Source organism: Macrobrachium rosenbergii, chromosome 48 (assembly GCF_040412425.1).
Source record: "Macrobrachium rosenbergii isolate ZJJX-2024 chromosome 48, ASM4041242v1, whole genome shotgun sequence".
Lineage (NCBI taxonomy): Eukaryota > Metazoa > Arthropoda > Malacostraca > Decapoda > Palaemonidae > Macrobrachium > Macrobrachium rosenbergii.
This window is the reverse complement of record NC_089788.1, coordinates 59144481-59168045: the sequence shown is the minus strand read 5'-3', so window position 1 is coordinate 59168045 and position 23565 is coordinate 59144481. Positions and strand designations below refer to the sequence as shown.

The 23565-nt window shown below is 45.8% G+C and overlaps 1 protein-coding gene across 5 annotated transcripts in view; it reads left to right on the top strand.

Moving 5' to 3' along the window:
- Positions 1-23565, top strand: part of LOC136831429 (uncharacterized) — a 148424-nt gene that overhangs the window by 1969 nt on the left and 122890 nt on the right. For 2 of the 5 annotated variants that reach the window (XM_067091880.1, XM_067091881.1), the window contains exon 2: positions 17056-17146. The exons of the other annotated variants lie outside the window; for them this stretch is intronic. In XM_067091880.1, the coding sequence (XP_066947981.1) occupies positions 17130-17146 (17 nt within the window). In that variant the 5' untranslated portion in view covers positions 17056-17129. The remainder of the gene's footprint in view (positions 1-17055; positions 17147-23565) is intronic. 5 annotated transcript variants of the gene reach the window in all.

The window sequence follows — 23565 nt, the reverse complement described above, 5'->3', positions numbered from 1 at the left end:
AGAATTATGATTTCACAATTTGTCTTCAGAATTACCAAAAGCAAACTGTACAAGGCACCACATAAAGGTCTGACTTGTGCATCTTCCTAATGACTGTAGTCTATGCTAGATTTTCTTGTAGCTTATTCCTAGCAATTAACAAATCATAACATCAAAGGAAGCATGTTTATGCCTCCTTTTATGCATAGTTTTACCTCACACTGGAGTGGCCAATATTATGGAGATATATTTTATCTGGAGTACCTGATTTTTGTCTATATTCAGTAAATAGTGTGTTGATTTTTTGCTTGTATCCATTGCCTTTGAGCTGGGGTTAAATCCCCTAAAAGAAGTACAGTAAACCCCCCCATATTCGCGTTCTCATGGTTCGCGGACTCACGCATTCGCGGGTTTCTCTGTGGAACATATCTAGCCATCACTCGCGGAAAATTCGCCCATTCGCGGTATTTTTCACTGAGAAATATTTACTAATTACTGTTTTGTTCATGAAACTTACCGTCAGATATATATATATAGCTGTATTCTCCGAAGTCCGACAGAATTTCAAATTTCGCGGCTGCAGTGGCCGGTCAGGTGGTTAGTACCCATTCCCGCCGCTGGAGGCGGTATCAGAAACCATTCCCATTTTCCATTCAGATTTTCTCTGTCGCCGGTGTTGTCAACAACTGTTGTCTGCACCTCCGTCATAGGATTTGCTTTTTCTAGATTACTGAGTATCTCATTGTCTTTTGGTATTTTGACTTTGGATCGGTAGATCGCATACGCTTTTTTTGACTTTTCTTTGGGTTTTGATTTAGATTATCATTATGTCTGGGTCTAGCTCTGCTAGTTACCGTGCGTGTGTGATGTCTGAATGTAAGGTGAGGTTGCCGAAAGCTGCGGTTGACCCTCACACTATTTGTTCTAACTGTAGGAAGCATATATGCATGTTGAATGATAGGTGTGATGAATGTGCTTCTTTGTCTGAAAATGAATGGAGAGCGTATGATAAATATGTGAGGAAGTTGGGCGTGATCGACTGAGGAGGTCTTCCTCCAGGAGTGCTTCTCTTTGAAGTGTTGATGTCGGCCCTAACTCCCCTGTACCTTTAGATCCTAACCCTGTGGTTTTGTCTCCTGCCCTGAGATCGTGCCAGTGGAGACTAATATGCTTTCCGCTATGATGGAATCGATTAGGTGCTTTAGAATCTAAAGTGTCAGCTCTCCAAGATAAGTGTTGTGAAGTGACTAGTGCCCCCCAGTGCAGTGGAGGGGCGTCAGACCGGCCCCATCATGCCTCTAGGCCTGGACCTCTGCTGGACTCCCAGGACTCAGGGAGAGCATGTCGAAAGCCGAAGGAGGGTGACGGGAACCCCACCGGTCTGGCGTCCCTTCGGCAGGTCCTGAAGACGTTTCCCAGGCTGCCCAGGCTCGATCTCGTGTTCGGGTCCTGAAGGACTGCTTCTCGTCTTCTGACACGTCCTCCCCACGCAGGGGTTGGAACCGTCAGATAGACTCTCGCCCTCTTAAGAGAAGCTTTAGGGAGGAGGACGCTTCACGTCCTCTCTCTCCTACTCTGTGCTCCTCGCCAGAGTTTGTGGATCGTTCCCCACAAAAAGAAGTACCGGACGTCATCCCAAGAAGACGTTTTTGAGCGCCCAAGAGCTCTCCCTCCTCAAGAGAAGAGGATTAGGACGCCCCCTCGTCCTTCTGCCTCTAGGTTCCGTGATTCTCCAGAGAGAGAGGCGTCACCAACGAGGACCCTTATTGCCTCCATGCAGCAGCAACTCTCCTCGTTCATTGCAGAGAGAGAGTCCAGGTCCCGTCCTCGTCGGAAGGATGTTAGACTTCCAGTGAAGAGATCTAGGCGGTCTCCTTCTCCTGCTCCTCGTTCGTCACCTTCGTCTGCTTCGCCCGCTCGTCGTGGAAGGAACCCTAGACTCGTCCCCAGAGGGTGTTGGGGAGGATCGTCTTGACGTCACCCCAGGACGCCCTCCCCTTCTCCCTTCGTTCTAGACGTCATGTTCTCCATTTTGTTGATGACGCTCGCCAGGCTTATGGCGTTCGTCATGCTGCCAGACGTGACGCCCGGCTGGGCGCTCAAGAAGCTCGTCATGCTGCCAGACGTGGCGCCCGATGGACGTTTTGACTCCCTTCAAGACGCTCCACCTGCCGTTGCTGTCGGCTCTCGTGTGGTTCCTGGTTCTCCAGCTGCTTTGCACGCCAGTTCCTCTTCCAAGCAGAGGTCCCTGCGGCGTGTTTCCTCTCCAACTTCTCTCTGCTCTTCCCGCCCGATGTTGGAGATAGACTCAGGGTCTCGGAGTCTGAAGATGAGTTGAAGGATCAGTCCTCGTCGTCGGACTACCAGATCCTCGTCAAGCTGTTGAAGGAATTGTTTCCTGACAAGTTTCTGCCGGCAGTTCCTCTCTCCCTCCTTCTCAACTGACTTCTTCTAAGTCTAGGAAAGCTCCGGGATTCCTGAAAATGACTAAATCGCTCTCCACTAAGCGGGCCTTCAAGAAAGTCCATTTGTGGATGGACTCCCAAGGCTCAAGGAAAGTCTTCTTCGCCCTTCCCCTTCAAGACTCTCGGGAAAAGCGGCGATGTGGTATGAGACCGGAGAAGACTTAGGCTTACGTCTTCCTTCCTCATCTAAGGGAGACTTAGCCTGCTTCGTTGATTCGAGTAGGAGGGCTCATCTGTCGACGGCCAAGATTCCCTGGACTCTTACGGAGATGGACCATCTTTTGAAGGGCCTTTTCAAGACGTTAGAAGTCTTCAACTTCCTTGACTGGTGTCTTGGAGCTTTGGACATTAAGTCTCGGAGTCAGGACTCGATCTCCTTGTCGGACCTTTGAGCGTCTTGTCTTGTATGGACAAGGCGGTCCGAGATGGTTCTGACGAATTGGCCTCGCACTTTGCGACTGGAGTGCTCAAGAAGAGGTCTCTATTCTGCGGCTTCGCTACGAAGTCCGTCTCCTTGGCACAGAAAGGAGAACTGTTGTTTGCTCCCCTTTCCAATCATCTTTTCCCGGCTTCGTTGGTAAAGGACATCGCTGCAAGCTTACAAGAGAAGACCACACAGGACCTGTTGGCTCAGTCATCGGCGCCCCTGCGGTTCCTGTGACCTCGACGACGCCAAACCGCAACTTTCTCCCAAGATGAAGAAGCCCTTTCGTGCGGAGCATCCTCGAAGCCTTCTTCTCGAGGAAAGAACCTCTCGAGAGGTAAAGCCCTTGCTAGAGGTAGGGGCAAGAAGTGATGTGATTCTCCTCCAGATACCGGTGGGTGCCAGGCTTCTTGCGTTTTCCGAAGTCTGGAAAGTGAGAGGGGCAGACAGTTGGTCCCTTTCGGTTTTAGAGAAAGGATACAAGATCCCTTTCCTTTCTCCCCCTCCCTTAAGCCTTTCGCCCTTGGACCTCTCTCCGTCAGTGCGGTCCAGGAAAACAAGAGATCCTATACGACCTGCTGCGGCAAATGCTCGTCAAGAGAGCAATAGAACAGGTCGTAGACCTGAATTCCCCGGGCTTCTACAACAGGCTGTTCCTGGTCCCGAAGCAGTCGGGAAGTTGGAGACCTGTGCTGGATGTCAGCAGCCTGAACCGCTTCGTCGCGAAAGAAACTTTCAAGATGGAAACGGCGCAGTCTGTTCTAGGAGCCTTAAGACCTGGGGATTGGATGGTATCCCTCGACCTTCAAGACGCGTGCTTTCCATCGTGCCGATACATCCTCAGTCAAGGAAGTTCCTGAGGTTCGTCTTGAGGGGAAAGGTGTATCAATTCAGAGCTCTTTGCTTTGGCCTGTCCACAGCTCCCATGATTTTCACCGTCATCATGCGGAATGTAGCAAGGTGGCTGCATCTGGCAGGCGACGTGTGTCGCTCTCTACTTGGGCGACTGGCTGATTCGAAAGTCATCGAGGAGAGGTGTCTGGAGGATCTTCAAGCAACTTTAAACCTGACGAAGGAACTCGGCCTGCTGGTCAACTTCGAAAAGTCACACCTGACCTCAACGCAGTCCATCGTGTATCTGGGGATTCAGATGGACTCAGTGGCTTTTCGGCTTTTCCGTCCCCCGAACGCAACAGCTGTGCTACGAAAAAGTCCTGGCCTTCCTAGGGAAAGAAACCTGTTCGGTGAGGGAGTGGATGAGTCTGCTGGGGACCATTTCCTCACTGGAAAAGTTTGTTTTTCCTAGGGAGACTACATCTCAGGCCTCTTCAGTTCTTCCTGCAAGACAACTGGGAAGACAAGGAAAATCTCGAGTTGTCTCTCAAACTTTCCCTCGAAGTGAAGGAGCATCTCAGGTGGTGGTTGGATCCTCGAGGCTTTCAGAGGGCGTGTCTCTCAGCCTTCCGAACCCGACCTAGTGTTGTTCTCCACGCCACGTCAATGTCGGGTGGGGAGCAACACTGGGCAAGAGAGAAGTGTCAGGCATCTGGAGAGGGGAACAGGTGGCCTGGCATATCAATATGAAGGAATTAGGGGCGATTTTTCTGGCCCTTCGATTCTTCCAAGATCAAGTGTCCGGTCGCACAGTCCAGGTGAACGCGGACAATACCACTGCTCTATCTTACCTGAAAAAAACAGGGAGGCACTCATTCTCGTTCCCTGTTGCGTTCTTGCGAAAGAGATCCTGTTGTGGGCGAGTTCCAGGAACGTTACGATCTTGACGAGGTTCGTAGCAGGCGTTCAGAACGTGAGAGCGGACCTGCTAAGTCGTCGTCATCAACTGCTCCCGACAGAGTGGACTCTGAACCAGGAGGTGTGCCAAAACTGTGGGGTTTATGGGGTCGTCCCTTAGTGGACCTGTTTGCAACGTCAAAGAACAACAGGCTTCCGCTTTACTGCTCTCCTGTCCTGGATCCAGGAGCAGTGTCAATAGACGCCCTTCTTTGGGACTGGTCTCGTCTGGACCTTTACGCTTTCCCTCCCTTCAAGATCCTGGGAGAAGTGGTCAGGAAGTTAGCGTCGTCGCAAGATACGAGGATGACTCTGATCGCTCCGTATTGGCCTTACAAGGAGTGGTTTCCGGAGGTAATGTCGCTGCTGGTAGACTTTCCAAGGGTGTTACCTCTTCGTCCAGATCTACTCAGACAGCCCCACTTCGAACGATACCATCAAAACCTCTCGCTCTCGGTCTGACTGCGTTCAGACTATCGAAATGCTGGCGAGAGCGAGAGGTTTTTCAAGCAGGTGGCAAGAGCGATCGCGAGCCAGGAGAACATCCTCGATCGCAGTTTATCAATCGAAGTGGGCCGTATTTCGACAGTGGTGTACTCGCAGAGGATTTCCTCTTCCTCGACCACTGTGAGCCAGATTGCAGACTTCCTTCTTTTCCTTAGGAAGTTCCGAAGCTGGCAGTCTCTACTATTAAGGGGTATAAGAGTATGTTGTCGGCGGTCTTTCGACACAGAGGATTAGATATCGCCAACAATACGGACCTCCATGACCTCATTAGGTCGCTCGAGACGACTAAGGTGCCTCAGTTTTTGGTTCCATCTTGGAACTTGGACGTGGTTCTTAAGTTCCTGATGCAAAGCCCTTTGAACCCCTTCATGCTGCTTCTTTGAGGAACTTAACAAAGAAGACTTTATTTTTAGTGGCTCTCGCTACTGCAAAGAGAAATCAGTGAGATTCATGCAATATCTAAGTCAGTTGGTTTTAAAGGAGACGATGCAGTGTGTTCTCTCCAACCGTCTTTTCTTGCCAAGAATGAGAACCCGTCTCACCCTGGCCCAAGTCCTTTGAATTGAAAGGTTTGGCGGGTATTCTGGGCCAGGAACCAGAAAGACTGCTTTGCCCTGTTCGGGCTCTAAAATTCTACTTGAACAAGACTAAAGAGTCGAGAGGTCTTGCAGACAGGTTATGGTGCTCGGTGAGAAGACCTGACGTCCCCATGTCAAAGAATGCGCTGGCTTTCTTCTTGAGGTCCACCATTCAAGAAGCGCATAAGAGTTGTCAGGAGAGTGACTTCGAACTTTTGAAAGTTAAAGCGCATGAGGTTCGGGCTGTTGCAACGTCAGTAGCCTTTCAAAAGAACATGGCTCTGAACGATATTATGAATGCCACCTTTTGGAGAAGTCATTCTGTGTTCGCCTCTCATTACCTAAAGGACGTAAGAACAGTGTATGAGTCTTGCTGTTCATTGGGACCTTACGTTTGGCTGGTACGATCTTGGGAGAAGGAGGCAGTACCCATCCTATCCTTTAATGTATGGTTAGGAATAGTTTTTAAAATTTTTGGTTGTGTTTTTATGGTTGTGGGTAGACTGTGGGGCAGTCTTCCCTTTCCTTAGTTTTTACTAGTCACGATGTTTGGTAGGTCAGGTGGTTATTTTTGTCTCTTTGCTTCCTTCTTGAGGGCTACGATCTGGGCACATAGTGGTCACGTCCCGTTGACAGATCGTCTGGAACTCTCCAACCATATAGGTCTCTACCTCGTTGGAAACTCCAGTAAAGCAGACGCAGACTTGGGTGACAGTAATCACGAAGTCAGCTATGCTAAAAGGTAAGGAACCAAGATGTGTAATCATCTACATTGTTTTGTTTCTCAATCCTATGCTGTCTCTGCCCACCTCCAATGGTGCGATTCAGCTATATATATATCTGACGGGTAAGTTTCATGAACAAAATGATATTTTAATGATAAAATAAGGTTTGTTCATACTTACCTGGCAGATATATATATCGTAGTGCCCACCCACCTCCCCTCAGGAGACAACGGCACTATGAAAATCTGAATGGAAAATGGGAATGGTTCCTGATACCCGCCTCCCAGCGGCGGGAATGGGTACTAACCACCTGACCGGCCACTGCGTGTGCCGCGAAATTTGAAATTCTGTCGGACCTTCGGAGAATACAGCTATATATATATCTGCCAGGTAAGTATGAACAAACCTTATTTTATCATTAAAATATCATATTTTCATATGATTTTCATGAATAAATGCACTTTTTGTGATAAAACTATTAAATTACTCAGGTATAAGCATTTTTACAGGGTTTTTCTTGCTTTAAGCTATCAAAATGGGCAGTTCTAAGTATTTTTGGAGGGGTTTTAAGCATTCGCGGATTTGACCTATTCGTGGGGGCGAGGGTGGGATGCATCCCCCGCGAATACGGGGGTTCACTGTAATGGTAGACTTTGAACCTGTAACTTATTGGGTATAAATATAAAATACAGTTGTTTTGATGCAATTTGGATAGATTTGTCTTTTATGTGTGTTGGACCTGGAATTATTTGGTTAGCCTATCCCATGACAAACCCCCATAGATGATATTGGAGAACCAAAGTTGGAAACTGGGGTTTTTGGGTTGGAAATACAAATTAGTTAAGCATAGGGATGCAGCTAAAGCTAACCTGTACATATTCAGAAAAGGTCAGGTGAAAAGTATGGCTTTCTTATGATTTGTACATTTCTAAAAACTTTGGACCTTCATTCCTATTGGAAATCAGTAGTTTTTAGAGATAAAGTATTGTAGGTTTTGCAGAAATCAGGGATTGTAGTGAGGAACTGGGGTTTTGAGTAGAGTGAAATACATAACTGTACCCTAACCCAACCTTTTATAGGGCATGGGTCCTTATGTGACTAGGGTTAGGGAGTTATTTTTGCTTTACTTTGACCCCCAACTAACCTAAGCCATTATATATATGATAATAAAGGGATGCATCTTAACCTAAAATAACTTATAAAGTGGTAGGGCGTACCTGATGGTGTATGGGAGGCCTTGACAACTCTCCCCCCTCCTCCTTACCCACAATAAACCTGACCTAGGTGCAATAAGTCACATATGAAAATACAGGGATGTATCATTTTCTAACCTAATTTAGAACACCACATCACACTCAAAAACTTCACTAAACCATCTTTTAAGTACTAGGGCTAGACCTGTTACACGTTCTTTCATCAGAATCTTAATTTCCATATATACTATTGATTTCCCTTGTGGACTTCAATTATTGTTAGTCTTGGGCCTCTGCCTCAGAAACATGCTCACAAACATAGGAAAATCACATTTCCAACTTCAAGCAACAGCCCTGGCCTTTTTCAAAATTTACACTATACAGTGAACCCCCATATTCACGGGGATACGTCCCCACCCCACCCCCAATAGGTCAAATCCACAATGCTTAAAACCCCTCTAAAAACACTTAGAACTGCCCATTTTGATAGCTTAAACCAAGAAAAACCCTGTAAAAATGCTTATACCTGAGTATTTTAATAGTTTTATCACAAAAAGTGCATTTATTCATGAAAATTATATGAAAATACAGTAATTAGTGAATATTTCTCAGTGAAAAATACCGCGAATGGGCGAATTTTCCACGAATGATGGATAGATATGTTCCACAGAGAAACCCGCGAATATGTGAGTCCGCGAACCATGAGAACGCGAATACAGGGGTTTTACTGTAATCTGTATTGCTGTAATTACCCCCAGCATTTCTTCTTGGTGTTAGAATTCATACTAATTGGTTATACAACTTTCATTTTGAACTGCAGCAGCTGGGGGAATTTTGCGGGATAGTACGTGGTTTAAAAAATTTAAGTAGAAACACAAAGCCAGTTAGAGTTAAAGGTTATTTTAAGTAGTTTGTGCCATTCTTATTACCCATAATTCCATACAGTAAGTAGACACACACAAAAAAGAGTTTCTCAGTGGGAGTTTTAGGCCATGTGACCATTTACATCTCCTAAGAATTGAGAAAATATCCTATAGGGTATCTATATCTGTAAAAATCATGGCCATGATAAATTCATGAAAGGTTTTAGTATGGTGTTCTTATTCAGATTATTCGGAAGTATCAAGTGAAACAGTCTATATCCCAACCTATTTGTTCCTGAAATCATAACATCTGACCTTCATAACACGACTTAAGACGCCAGCTCCCCCTCCCCCAATTTAAGTTGAGCTAATGGTGATTGTGTATGCAAATCATGAAGGAACATACAGGGATTCATCCTAACCTTGCCTTCCTTGACCTATTCTAACCTAAACCTCGATGCCTGGCCCTAGCTGACCATGTATGGCATAAATCATAAAGAAACAGTACTTTCTTGCTTATGTGCCTTGATTATGTTATACTCTCTGCCTTTTTCCAAAACAACATGATGGTCCTGACCCTAAGACTTTGGTTTTTAACTGGAGGTGGTTTTGCACTGTTGGCCTCCATTATTATTAGACAGTTTGCAGTTCTGTAGTAGGTTAACCAATTAGAGTACTCTGCTCTGTCTCTGAAGGGACAGTTTACCAGTTCAAAGCTCTGCGTTTTGGTTGGATGATTGCTCTTCAGGTAACCACATAAATGGCCACACGAGTGTTCCCCTTGGTTTTTGCTTGTACTTTCTGCATGACTGTGTTGCTATCCAGCCACTTTAACAGCCTCTTTTCATTGCCTTGAACTTAAGAAAGGAAACCATTGCTCAGATGGAGTTCATGTTCAACCATTTAGTGTTTGGACCTGATAGTTGTCAATATGGTAGTCATACTCATGCTTCAAGGGCAGAACTGTCCTGGGTTTCAGGCCCTAAATTCCAGGAGTGGGTTGTTTCTTTGAAGAGGACTCTTAGCATTGTTTGCTGCATGCCTCAAACTATAGTTGTAGAGTGGGAATGATTGTATTTTCGCAATACTGTCATCCTCAGTGGATGGGTTTGCTAGCACTTGGGCTTCTCACTTGTGCCTCTTTTAATTATTTTTATGTTTTACCTTTAAGGTTTGGTAAGGAGTAGACATTTGAGAATCAGTTCTTGCTAGTGAGATTGGTGGAGAAATGAATTATTGCATGTAAAGCAAATGTTGTCTTTTAAAGATATTTTGGCCTTGTGATTTTTTCTTTTGTCTTTTTTTCTTCACTTCTTATTCTAAAGGACTTTTTGATACCTCCATGATGCAGATGACAACTGAGGGCAGTGTTTTTAGAAATATGATGATAATTCCTCCCTGTAAGTCCCCTGGGGTCATCAAAACTAGTAAATCTGATGTAACTTATCTTAACTGCAGCATTTCAAAATTTGAAATTCGCAGTAACGTACTATTGTTTTAGTGTAGGTAACTAGACCCTGCCCACTTTTGGGGAAAAATAGGTACAACAGTGCTGAAGAGCTCAATTTGTTTCTGCCGGTCAGCTGAACAACGTTTGGTTGAGCAGCTCTGATTTGAATTTTGCAGGATGGTTGTATCTATCTTTCACCTTTGGTGAAGTATTCATTTGTGTTGGTTGCATGCTATTTATTATTTATTAGTTTAGCTAATTCCCTATTCAGACTTGTGACTAATTTGACTTAGTATGTCGGACTCTAGCTTGTCTAATATCAGGTATTGCAGCAAAGGCTGTAATACTGACGTACTCCTGCTAAGTATAACTAAACTCCGCTACCTGGCTCCCATTCTTCCGAACCCGATGCCATTGCCAGCCTAGAAGCTAGAATTGACCAAAAGTTTGGTCTGCTTGTTAACACTGTAGCCCAAATCGGGTGTTTGGTTAAGGCCCTTATGGTCCGGGTAAGTGTAATTAGCGTTGGTGCAAGTGCAGTGTCAGTGGAGAAGGGGACTACGCATCCCACGATGCTCCTAGACAAAGGTCAGTGTCAAACTCCCCCAAACCTGGGAGGAGGCAAATCGGAGGTCTAAGGGAGGTTGGTGGGGTTTTCCCACGGGTGGTTGCCCCCCTCAACCGAGCCTGTTGATCAAACCCAGGACTCAGTGGATCGCCATTGGAAAGGCGTCCATACAGATGTTCATGCTCTGTCGTTCAGTGATTCAGACACCAGTGTGGACAGGGGATGTCAACGCTTTTCGAAAGTATCAAGGCCATTGAAAAGGCTTGCTCCTTCTGCTGAGCACACTTCCCCGCTTCCCCAACACTTCAGTGACAGAGAGCCAGTCTTTAACACGGCATTCCTCGTCCAAGTTGTTTGAGCGCCCAGTGTCAAAGTGTTTTGTGTTGAAATGCCCAGTGTCAAAGCGCCCATCTTCCAGTCCCGAGCGGGTTGTGCATGACACTTCAGTGACGGAGAGCCAGTCTTTGACACGGCATTCCTCATCCAAGTTGTCTGAGCACCCAGCAGCAGAGTGTCCGGTTTCCGAACATATAGTGCCTAAGTGTTCTGTGTCAGAGCGTCCAGTGTCTGAGCGCCCAACTTTCGAGCACACAGTGTCTGAACGCCCGATGCCCAAGTGTATAGTTTTGGATCGCCCAGTGTCCGAGCGATCAGGTTATGAACAGTCTGTCTGAGCACCCAACTTCCGAGTGCACAGTGTCCGAACGCCCAGTGTCTGAGCGTGTAGTGTCAGATCGCCCAATGTCAGAGCGATCAGGTTATGAGCACCCAGTGTCCAAGCACCCACTTCCGAGCGACTAGTGTCCGAGCGTTCAGTGTCTAAGCACCCAGAGTTGTCCAAGTGCCCAGTGTCCGTACACCCAGTTTCTGAGCACCATATGTCAGAATTTTTGCCTTTGTTATGCTCGGCTCCAGTAGCCAAACTATTCGATGCCAACCCTTGCTGTCACGGATCCTTCTTTGAGACCTATCCAGCAGCAGTTGGGTAGCATCCTTGGCCTTTTACAGAAGCAACCTTCTGCTACACAGGGTCAGGTGGACCAAGCTCCTTCTCCCTTTTCATACAACAAAGAAGCCAACATAGAAATCGTCAATCAAGAACATCCTACGTCAAGGTATGCAGCGCTTGGAGTACTTCCTATTTTGCTATCCAACTTTCTCCTTTCCAAGGGCCCTGTCATCACCTGGTTCAGCCTTCATGATGAGACAGTCGGTAGAGGCCTCCAAGCTACCGAAGATGGTCCTCTCCTCATCCTCTAGGAAGGCTGTAGTGGGCATTAACAGTTGGTTAGTGGAGAAGTGGGAGCTTGGTAAGGTGGTTTTCAGCGTGCCTCCCCCTGCCTGTCGCCAAGGAGTTATTTGTCCCACTCCAATGGGGAAGCTCCTTCTTTGGGAGTTTCTGCCTCCTCCCAAGGTGACCTCTCCAGCCTTACTGACTCAGTGTGGAGATCAGCTTTTAACTCCACTTAGATCATGTTCACATCCTCGGAGCTAGACTGTTTCGTGGGAGACGTCTTTAAAGTCTTTGAAGTATTCAGCTTCTTGGACTGGACAGTTGGGGCGTTAGCTAAGAAAATAGAAGATTGCATTACACTTCAAAAGAACTTCTCTGCAGATTGGTTGGGAGTACTCTCATGTGGATAAGACCATCAGGGATGGCTCCCAAGGGCTGGCTACCTTATTCTCCATGGGAGTCCTTGAGAAAAGGGAACTGAGGTGCACCTTTTCCACTAAAGGTATCACTCCCTCTCAAAGATCGGCTCTCCTGTTGACACCTTTGGATTGGTCAGCTTTATTCCTAAGTGCTACAATGGAGCAGGTCTCTTCAGACTTACAGAAGAAGTCAGTACAGGACCTTTTGATGCAGTCGACAAGGCGTGCCAAGGAGCCAACCCATGGCACTTCAGTCTCATTCAGCATGAGAACTTTCTCCCCATTGCAGCAGCAGCCCTTTCAAGGTGGAAGAGCCAAGTTTCAGCCCTGCCTGTGCTCGAATCTGCAACCAGTCCAACCAGCCAAGAAGCCGTCCTCCAAACTGGTCTCTTGCAAGTGAAGTTCCTGTCCTCCATGTCCCTGTAGGAGCCAGGCTTCTCCATTTCTGGGGCAGATGGGAAGCCAGGAATGCAAAACCTTGGGTAGTGAAAGTCCTATGAGAGGGCTATGCCATCGCGTTCAGGGAAAAATCTCCTTTGATGTCCTCGCCCATCGGCTTAACAGCCTACTTGAAAGGCTCAGAGAGGATTTTGGCCTTGAAGAAAGAGGTATTATCCCTACTCAAAAAAAAAGAGCTGTGGAGGTGGTCAAAGACGTAAGCACAGAGGGTTTTGCAACCATCTGTTCAATGTCCCCAAGGCGTCAGGAGGTTGGAGACCTGTCCTGGACATCAGTGCTTTGAACTTTTTTGTGCAGACCACCAAGTTCAAAATGGAAATGAACCATTCAGTCCTGTCAGCCATTCATCAGAAAGGCTGGATGGTAACAATCGACATGGGGGACGCGTACTTTCATGTCCCAGTACATCTGGACACCAGGAAGTATCTGCGGTTTGTATTCCAATGCAAGGTCCTTCAGTTCAGGGCTGTCAGCTAGGGCCTCTCTGCAGCTCCGCAAGTCTTCACCCATGTTGTTTGACGCAATCAATTCTCTATTTGGGGATAAGGATCGATGCTCTGACTTTTTAGGCTTTTCTATCCACAAAAGGATTCAGGACTGCATGAAGAAAGTAAGGAACTTCATGTTTCACCTGCCGTGCACAGCCAACGAGTGGATGAGTGCTGGGCACTCTCTCGTCCATCGAGAAGTTCGTGCCTTCAGGAAGGTTACATACAAGAGTCCTGCAATTCTTCCTAAAGGCCAGTTGGCAAAGGAAAACTCTCCCAGACTCCTTCATTTTCTGCATCATTCTTGAGATCAAGGAGGACCTTCGATGGTGGCTTGCAGAGGAGAGATTTTTAGCAGGAAAGTCATTGCGACTGCTAAGCCCCAACCTAACGTACTTAGACACATTGGATCTGAGTTAGGGGGGCTCTGTTAAACGGCATGGAGATTTCCAGGACATGGTTGCTAGAAGAAAATAGACTATACAGTATATCAGTGTAAGGGAACTGAAGGCGATTCACTTGGCCCTTCAGAATTTTGCGACAACAACATGCGGCAAGACTGTCACAGTCCATTCGGACAACATGACTGCGTTGGTCTACATAAAAAATCAGGGAGGGACTCACTCCTTCTCCCTTTACGAAGTGGCCAAGGATCTTCTTCTCTGGGCAGAGAACAACTGCGCCAGGATAATAACTCACTTCATCCAGGACAAGTTAAATGTTCTTGCGGATAAGTTAAGTCACTGCAGACAGGTCCTACCAGCAGAATGGACACTGAATCCACAGGTGTGCACTGACCTGTGGAAACGGTGGGGAAAGCTGTCAATAGACCTGTTTGCAGCGTCGAGGAACCATCACCTCCCTGTTTACTGTTCCCCAGCCCCGGACCCTCTGGCATGGGTGACAGATGCTATGCTCCAAGACTGGTCGGTCTTGGATGTCTACACCTTCCACCGTTCAGCATGGTAAGAGAAGTCTTAAACAAGTTCTTAGCTCACAGCAACACTTCCATGACGCTTGTAGCTCTGTTCTGGCCACAGAAAGAGTGGTTCCCGGACCTTCTCAGTCTCCTAACAGACTTCCCCAGACTTCTACCTCAGAAGAGAAGCCTTCTATAACAGCCTCACTTCCATTGCTTCCATTAAGGCTTATCCACTCTCGCTCTGACAGGCTTCAGACTGTCAGGGGGCTTGTCAAGAGCGAATGCTAATTGCAGACATCAGTTTTCCGCTAATGTCTACCAGGCGAAGTGGACAGTCTTTCATGACTGGTGCTGGAGGCATGGCGTATCATCTAAAATCTCTGTAGCACAGATTACTGATTTTTTTAATGTTTCTGAGGTCCTCTCAAGGCTTGACCTCCTCTACAATCAGTGGTTATAGGTCTGTGCTAATCAAGACATACCTAATTAAGTCCCTAGACACTTCCAAGCAAGAGAAGTCTATGTCAGTTGCCTGGAGTCGAAATGTCGTCTTCAAATGGCTCTCTGGCCCTCCTTTTGAGCCCTTTCACTCATCGCTGAGAAATTTAACCAGGAGGACACTTTTTAGTTACATTAGCTATGACAGAGCATCAGGGATATACGTGCCTTCAGTAAGCTGGTGGGCTTTTCGCAGGGAGATGCGGTCTGCTCATTCACACTTGGATTCCTGGCAAAGAACAAAACCCCGTCCAGCCCCTGGCCTCGTTTGTTCACAATCAAGAGTTTGTTAAATATCCTTGGACCAGCAGACAAGGAGAGAGTTCTTTGCCCAGTTAGAGCACTTCGGTACTACTTGGATATGACCAAAGGGATTAGAGGTCCTTCCCAGAATCTAAGAACGTCTTGACCCTTGTTTAAAAGGGTGTTATTTCTGAGTCACACTTGAAGATTCAAGAAGACGATCTTCTTGTTTTTAAAGTCAAAGCTTATGAGATTAGAGCAGTCGCCACTTCGTTGGAAGTCAAAATCAGTGTTTGCCTCCCATTATTTGCACGATGTGGAGACAATCTATAGTAATTGCAGTATGTTAGGTCCATTGGCTGTGACTGGCATGGTATTGGGGGAAGAAGGATAGGTGATATCCCTTCCAATCCTCTACCTCCTTGACTTGATAAAGGATGCCAAGTTTTGGGAAGCCTGGTGGTACCGTGTACCAGGAGTGATGGTTTTATTTTTTAATATTGTGTGGTAACAAATTTCTGGTTGTATTCATTGTACTGCACCCAGGGCAAGGACATTTATTTTGTAAGGCCTTGTCAATCTTCGGAGTACTCCTTGACTGCAAGGTTCTGCCACTGAAGTAGAGATGACTCTCAGCTTTACTGCTGCGTCACTACAGGTTGTGATGAGCGCCAACCAGAGGCACTATCTTCCTGCTGCAACTCTCTCACCAGATAAGGTTACAACAAGCATTATAACAAAATTTCAAATTCATCTCTTTTAATCCCACTTCCTGTCAGTGTGGGATTCAGCTATGTAGTTACTTGGTAAGTTACTTATATAAAAATGACATTTTTATGATAAAATAAAGTTTTATATATACTTAGCAAGTAACTACATCAAAGCCCTCCCACCTCCCCTCTCATGGACATAGGGCACAAACAAATTGAACTCTTCAGGACTGTTGTACCTAGTTACCTACACTGAAACAGTAGCTCATTGCTGCAAATATCAAATTTTGAACTGTTGCTGTTGAGTGAAACTAATAGCTATGTGGTTAGTTGGTAAGTATATGTTAACCACCTGGTTCAAAGGGCAGTCTTTATATTGAAGTATCTGTTTAAGAACAGAATTTTAGCATCTCACCTTTCCTGAGTGTAACTGGTAGTCGTGACCTTACCTTGGGTCAGCAGATCCCTTATCTTTTCGTCACAAGCTTTCCTCTAAACCTATCATTACACAAAGGCCCACTGGAATGAGACATTGATTTCGAAAACTAGACTTTATTAACAAATTTAATGAAAGTAGCTCAGCGAAGACTACTGATTTGCAAACCAGCATAGTCATGAATTTATGCCAAACAATTTATTGATTAATACCCTGATCAACAAGCAAAGTAATAAGGTCATACAGACTGCAATAAATGTCATATCGTAATGTAAGAGCCAAATACACCACTTCCATATCATTTGCCCTCCAGGACAATGTTCGAAACTCCTGTAGGAAGAAACATATCATATATTAAAACCCTGAAATTAATATGCATAATCAAAACAGAAAAATGGGCTGGTTCATTATGTAGACATCGATCAGGTCCACTGCAGCACTATATACTGTAAAGTCTGGAAAAATATGTGTTCATGAGTTATGGTACTCACTCCCTATGTCCTTAAATAACGAATCTCCATACTGGTGTGCTCTTTGATCACTACACACCAAGTTAACAACATATCTTTGCAATTATAGTTCACGGCAGTTTCTCCCCGAGAGACTCGCTGTTCTCCTCGTTATATGTCATGGGAAATCGCACATACGCACGTACATACATTTCTGGTGCATCGGTTCAATGAACAAACGAACACACATTGTTTCTATGTGCTTAAAATGCATTCATCATACATTTCTCGTCACCAGCACCATCGCCTCTACAGCAAAAGTTCCCTGCCAGATCAGCATCTGACTTTTCCAAAGGTCACCTTCGTGATTGTTACATATACTGTACAGTATGTAAAACTTTAGTTTATCATAAAAGTGTCACTTTAATAATTAAATTTATGCTTTAAGACTTCTTATGTAGTACATGATGTATGGTCGAGGCACAGAGTGTGTTTTCAGACCTAGGAAGGGCTTTTATTGCAAAACAGTAGCCATACTACAAATTAGACTTAACAAAAACTTGTTCTTTTTGTGACTATGGTCAAGATGAACATAGTTTGTTTGTATGAGGGTATGAATCTTTCTCTTTTTTTATGGATATACCTCACTTTCAGTGAAAGCTGGTCAAGTCATTGAAACCTGGTAACAAGGCACGCAATTAGCAGCTAATGGATCATGGTCTCAGCTGATGTCTCCTGAGTTCAGGTATATCAGTTTTATTTTCTATTTCCTCATATTTCTGTATTTACCACCTTTTCACATAACTTGTCTCTCTGCGCAGGCTGATTTCGTTAGGGAGCTCTTTTGGGTTTATAGGCTGGTGACTCTGTCCAGAAGGGTTTTCATCAGAAGATTTGGTTGATTTTGGTGACTTTGCTGACTCTTGTTTCTGACAACTTTGGCTATCAAGTTTGAGCTTTTATATTAACTGAGGTACAAATGATAATGCCTGATTCTATGCGAGGAAGTTTGATCACCACAGGTGTTCAGGGCATGGCATGGTGTGTGTGCAGTTTATGTCATCCAGGCAATTTGTTTTCATATAAGTAACCTACAAAGTAATTACATAGCTATACTTTTCCACTTATGTGGCAGCTAAAATTTGAAGTTCGCTGTAGCGATACTATTGTTTTAGTGTAGGTGACTACCCCGCCAACTATCAGGGAACAATAGGAACAACAAAACAGAAGAGCTCACTTCTTTTCTGCCGGCTTTCTTCACAACATAGATGTTTTTGGCAGCGTTGTCTGTAGTTTTTCATCACTTTTTCGTAGGATTTGGTGAAGTACTCGTTGTTCTGGTAGCTTTTCAGCTGAGTTTAGTTAGTTCAGGAGATCCTTGGGTGATTAATAGTGTCTGATTCAAGTTCCTCCAGCATTAGATATTGTAGGGAGGGTGGCAAGACCCTCATGACTAAGGAAAGCTACAATAGTCATACGATCTGTGCTAGATGTAGAGGACAAGAGCGCTCAAAGGATCTTACTTGTGAGGAATGTAAAGGATGGGATGAAAAGCAGTGGAAGATTTTGAAATCTCATTTGGAGAAATTAGACAGAGATAGAAAGAGGAATACAGCTTCCAGAGCTGAGAGTAGGGCTCATAGTTTAGAACCTGTTACTGTTCTTTCTGTTGATGACCGTAACACTACTTATTCCCCATCTTTAGCTCTATACCCCATCCTCATCCTTATCCCCCATCCTTAGTCCTCCTAACAATTTACCATCAACTCCTTTACCCAGCTCCCATGCTTCTGAACCCAATGCCATGGCCAGCCTCGAAAGTAAGTTTGACCACAGATTGGAACTTGCAGTCAACACAGTCCCTGTCACACTTCCCAGAACGTGGGAGGAGACATACCATAGGTCCAAAGGAGGTTGGTGGGGTTTGCCCACAGACAGCTGCCCCCTCATCTGATTCTGTAGCTCGTGTTTCAGGCAGCCGTTGGAAAGGCGTCTCTGTCAGTGCTCATCAGTTGTCTTTGGACTCTGATCTCTCCAGTCCCAATGAGAGGAGTTCTTGGCACTTTTAAGACAAATCTTGTCCTCTCAAGAGATGTCACTCCAGTGAGATGTCACCTGTTCCGTCGAAGCGGAGTAGAGAACTGTTGCTCAGCCCACAATCAGGTTGCAGTGCGTGGTGCAGCCCAGACCACTTTTTGCCCGAGTGTTCTCATTTAGAATGCAAGTTTTTAGCGCCCACCCGTCTGCTAGGAAACGCTCTTCATGTTCATCCAGATGCCCGCACAAACTTCCAGTATACTCTCCCAAGTGCCTCTCGGTGTCTGCTGTTGCAGAGCGCCCAACCCTGACTCCCGAGTGCCTGGTTCTTCACTCTGCCAGCTCGGCACCAGTTGCTAGCAGCTTGGCACCAACTATTAAGCACCCAGTGCCATCCAAGCACCCGTCTTCATCTTCGCCTGCACCCGTCATAGAGGATCCGTCTTCTGCGCATATCAAGAAACAGTTAGCAGATGTGCTGGGTTTGCTGCAAAAGACTCCTTCTGTACCAAAGCCTTTCCAAGAAGTGTCATTGTCCCCAGTCTTTTCCACAGAGGAGGAGGTAGTTCAAGAACCAACTCTGTCGGCGTATACTTCTCTTTTGAGGTATTTTTTTTAGCAGCTTTCCGGTTACATTTCCAGCCAGCTGCTCCAGTTTCTCCTGCTTCTACATTCCTGATGAGGAATCAAGTAGACTCCAGCTTTTGTCTCCCCAATATGATTCTTTCTTCCTCTGCGGGGAAAACTGTAAAGGAAGTAGAGGATTGGCTCGCTATGAAAAGAGACAAGGGAAGGCCACTTTTGCCTTTCCTTCAGCAAGACTAACAGCCAGACGATATCTGTCTTACTCTATGGAAGAAGCTCCATCCCTGGGAGGTGCTGCCTCATCCTAAGGTGACATCTCTGGTCTGATCGTCTCAGCTCGTCGATTAGCCTTCTAATCAGCTAAGGTTTTCTTTGTCCCCTCGGAGGTGGATCATCTTGTCAAACATATGTTCAAAGTCCTCGAGATGTTTAGTTTCCTCGACTGGACGATCAGGGCCCTCACTAGGAAAATAGAAGACTACAGTATGATGTTCTGGCAACAGACCTGTCAGCTGATTGGCTCGGCGTCTTGTCATGCGCTGATAAAGCCATTCGGGATGATTCTCCTCGGAGCTTGCAGCCCTCTTATCCATTGGAGACCTGAAGAAAGGAGAGTTGTGGTGCTCCTTCACCACAAAGGGAGTGACATCGGTTCAGAAGTCGGCGTTAATGTTTTCTCCCATGGACCAGCAGTACCTGTTTCTCTAATCGGCTGTGAAGGAGATTGCCATCGATTTGCAGAAAAAATCGATGTAGGATCTTTTGGTGCAGTCGTCCAAACGCCCAAAGGAGCCTTCTGCTTTTCCTGTGAAGTCTGCCTTTCCTGTTCAACATCAGCCCTTTTGTGGAGGCAGACAGGGTTTCTTCTCCAAACCCCGTTCCAAGGTATGATTCACCGCAAGGTCCATCAAGATGATCTCATCCAGACCATCTTTATCTTCCAAAAAATGACTTGTCTATCCTTTGTACACCTGTAGGAGCCAGACTCCTCCACTTCTGGGAAAAGTGGAGCACCAGAGGTGCCGAGCCTTGGACAGTCAAGGTTCTCAAGGAGGGATACTCTATCCTATTCAAGGAGTACCTTCCTCTCATGTCTTTGCCGATCATATTGATGGCATACTCCGAGGGCTCCGAGAGGGTTGCAGCTCTGGCGGAGGAAGCGTCATCTTTCCTCAAGAAAAGGGCCGTAGAAGTATTAGAAGACCACACTACTGATGGCTTTTACAATTGCCTGTTCGTAGTCCCCAAGTCATCAGGGGTTGGAGACTTGTCCTTGATGTCAGCGCTTTGAACTTCTTCATACGAAAGACAAAGTTAAAAATGGAGACAAATCAGTCAGAGCTATCATCCATCCAACCGGGCAACTGGATAATCACCCTGGATATGCAGGACATGTACTGTATTTCTGTATCCCAGTATGTATATCTGGAGTCCGGGAAATACCTAAGATTTGTCTTCGAGGGCAGAGTCTTCCAATTTCGAGTGCTATGTTTCAGCCTCTCCACGGCCCCTCAGGTATTTACGCGAATTCTAGCACCCCTCGTGAAGTGGCTGCACCTTCTAAGCATCAATGTATGCCTGTACCTGGCCAATTGGCTTCTTCGTTCTTCATCACAGGAACAGGGCATGAAGGATCTCCAGGAAACCCTACTCCTTGCCCAGGAACTAGGGTTATTGATAAACTTGCAGAAATCACAGGTGACCGCGACTCCGGAGATCCTGTGTATGGGGATGAGGATAAACTCTCTGAGTTTTGGGGTTTTTCCATCCCCCAAGAGGATAGAGTCCTGCCTTCAATCAGCACACAGTCTTCTTTCTCTTCTGTCGTGTTACCTCTCCAGTTCTTCCTGAGAGCAAACTGGAACAGAAGGAAACAACCAGGCTCAGTAACGTTCCCTATAATGTTTAATGTTGGAGATAAAGTCGGACCTGTGGTGGTGTACATCTAAAGGCAGACTTTTAGAAGAAAAATCTTTATGCCATGTGAACCCCGACCTCCTCTTCTATGCAGGCGCCACAGACCAAGGCTGGGGAGCCCTTATGGGCAACTTAGAAGCTTCTAGTACATGGATCCCGGAACAATGGAGTCTGCACACAAATGTCACAGAGCTGACTGCAATTCATTTAGGCTTAATGTACTTTGCAAAAGTAGTCACAGACAAGAACGTGGTGGTGCATTCCTACAACACCACAGCTCTATCTTACATAAAGAAACTGGGCAGAACCCACTCCTTCTCCCTGTGTGAGGCTGCAAAGGAGCTGCTGATTTGGGCGGACCAGAATCAGGTCAAGATTGTCACCAGGTTCATCCAAGGATGAACATGTTAGCAGATGAACTGAGTTGGAGAGGACAAGTTCTTCCAACAGAGTGGACTCTGAACTCTGCGGTCTGCGGCAGACTATGGAAGTTGTGGGTCAGGCCAACTGTGGACCTGTTCGCCACATCAAAGAAGCACTGTCTCTGTCTCCTGTGTTTGCCAGTTCCAGATCCTCAGGCATGGGAGACGGATGCCTTGCTGATAAACTGGTCAAACTTGGACCTCCCTCCTTTCAACATGGTGAGAGAGGTCCTCAACAAGTTCCTATCCCAACACAACATGACAATGACCCTGATAGCTCCGTTTTGGTCTCTCAAGGAATGGTTCCCGGACCTTCTAAAACTTCTCATGGATTTTCCCAGACTGCTCCCGCAAAATCCACATTTACTCAGACAGCCCCACCTTTGGAAATTCCATCAAGGACTATCTGCTCTAGCTCTGACAGGCTTCAGACTGTCGGGAGACTTGTCAGAGTGAAGGTTTTTTCAAGGCAAGCTGTGGAAGATGTTGCGGGATGTAGATGTCAGTCTTCCAGCCGAGTCTACTAGTCAAAGTGGCCTGTCTTCCATAGGTGGTGTAGCAGCCGTAACATCACATCTGCAAAACCACTATAGCCCAGATAGTGGGCTTCCTTCTTTTTCTGAGGACCACCAAGGGGCTCTCTTCATCCACCATCAAAGGCTATAGAGGGATGTTGGGATCCATCTTTAAGCACAGGGGACTAGATTTGGCCTCTAACCAAAACCTTAGCAACACTATCAAGTCTTTCGAGGCTTCCAGACAGGCAAGAACCGACTCCATCTCATGGAACTTAACTGAGGTTCTTAAGCGGTTAATGGGACCCGCTTTCGAGTCTCCCGTTCCTCGTCTCTTAAGAACCTTATGAAGAAATCTCTCTTCCTCATACCCTTGGCCACTGCAAAATGAGTAAGCGAGCCTCAGGCCATCGACAAACATACTGGTTTCGCTCAGGGAGACGCAGTTTGTACCTTTACGCTAGGCTTCCTGGCTAAGAATGAGACACCTTCTAACCCCTGGCTGCACTTGTTCTCCATTAAGAACCTGATGGACATCCTTGGACCAGAAGAGGAGGGAAGGGTCCTTTGCCCGGTTAGGGCACTTAGGTACTATATAGACAGAACCAAGAGGATCAGAGGCCCTGCCAACAACCTCTGGCACTCTGTCAAAAATCCCTCTCAACCTCTGTCAAAAAATGTGTCATTTTTTCTCAGAAGCCTTATTACAGAGGCGCACACGCAAATCCAAGAGGATGTCCTGCCTACCTTTAAGATGAGAGCACACGAGATAAGGGCTGTCGCCACTTTGTATGCTTCCAGGCATAATATGTCGCTTTCAGCTATCCTCCAGTCAACTTGCTGGAAGTGTAACTCCATTTTTGCTCTTCATTATTTGAATGAAATAGATACAGCCTTCGAAAATGCTGTACAATAGGTCTGTTTTTAGTGGCTGGCATGGTGTTGGGCGAAGAAATATGGGAAGCATCCCTTCCTATCCATAACTTCTTCTTCTTGAAATTAGGATGTTTGGTGCTTTTTGGGAAGTCGGGGGGCTACTGTTACCTGGAGTGTCGACCAGTCTTTAGTTTTGGTATGATGGTTTTTAGACATTTCTTTTCTGGTGTAGGTGACAACATTGTCTGGTCTTTTTATCTTTTAGTACTGCACCCAGGGCAAGGGCAGTTTTTTTATCATATGTTTTGCGGGTATTCGGAAGACTCCTTTACTCCAAAGGCCCCACTTAAAAATAGAGACTTTTCATGGCAAGTCCGCTAAATCACTGCAGGTCAATGCTAACAAACTTTATGTTTCAAATTCATCATTCCTGACTGTTTTTGGAACAGAATCCATATATCCCACCTCCTATCAATGTGGGATTCAGTTATGTAGTTACTTGTAAAGTTACTTATATGAAAATGGTATTTTCATGATAAAATGAAGTTTCATATATACTTTCCAAGTGATTACAGATCAAAGCCCTCCCTCCTCCCTACTCATGGACATTAAGCATAAAAGAAGCGAGCTCTTCTGTTTTGTTGTTCCTGTTGTTCCCCGATAGTGGGTGGGTAGTCACCTACACGAAAACAATAGTATCACTACCACGAGCTTGAAATTTTAGCTTCCACGCGAGTGGAAAAGTATAGCTATGTAATTACTTGGTAAGTATATATGAAACTTAATTTTATCATGAAAATACCATTTTGCAG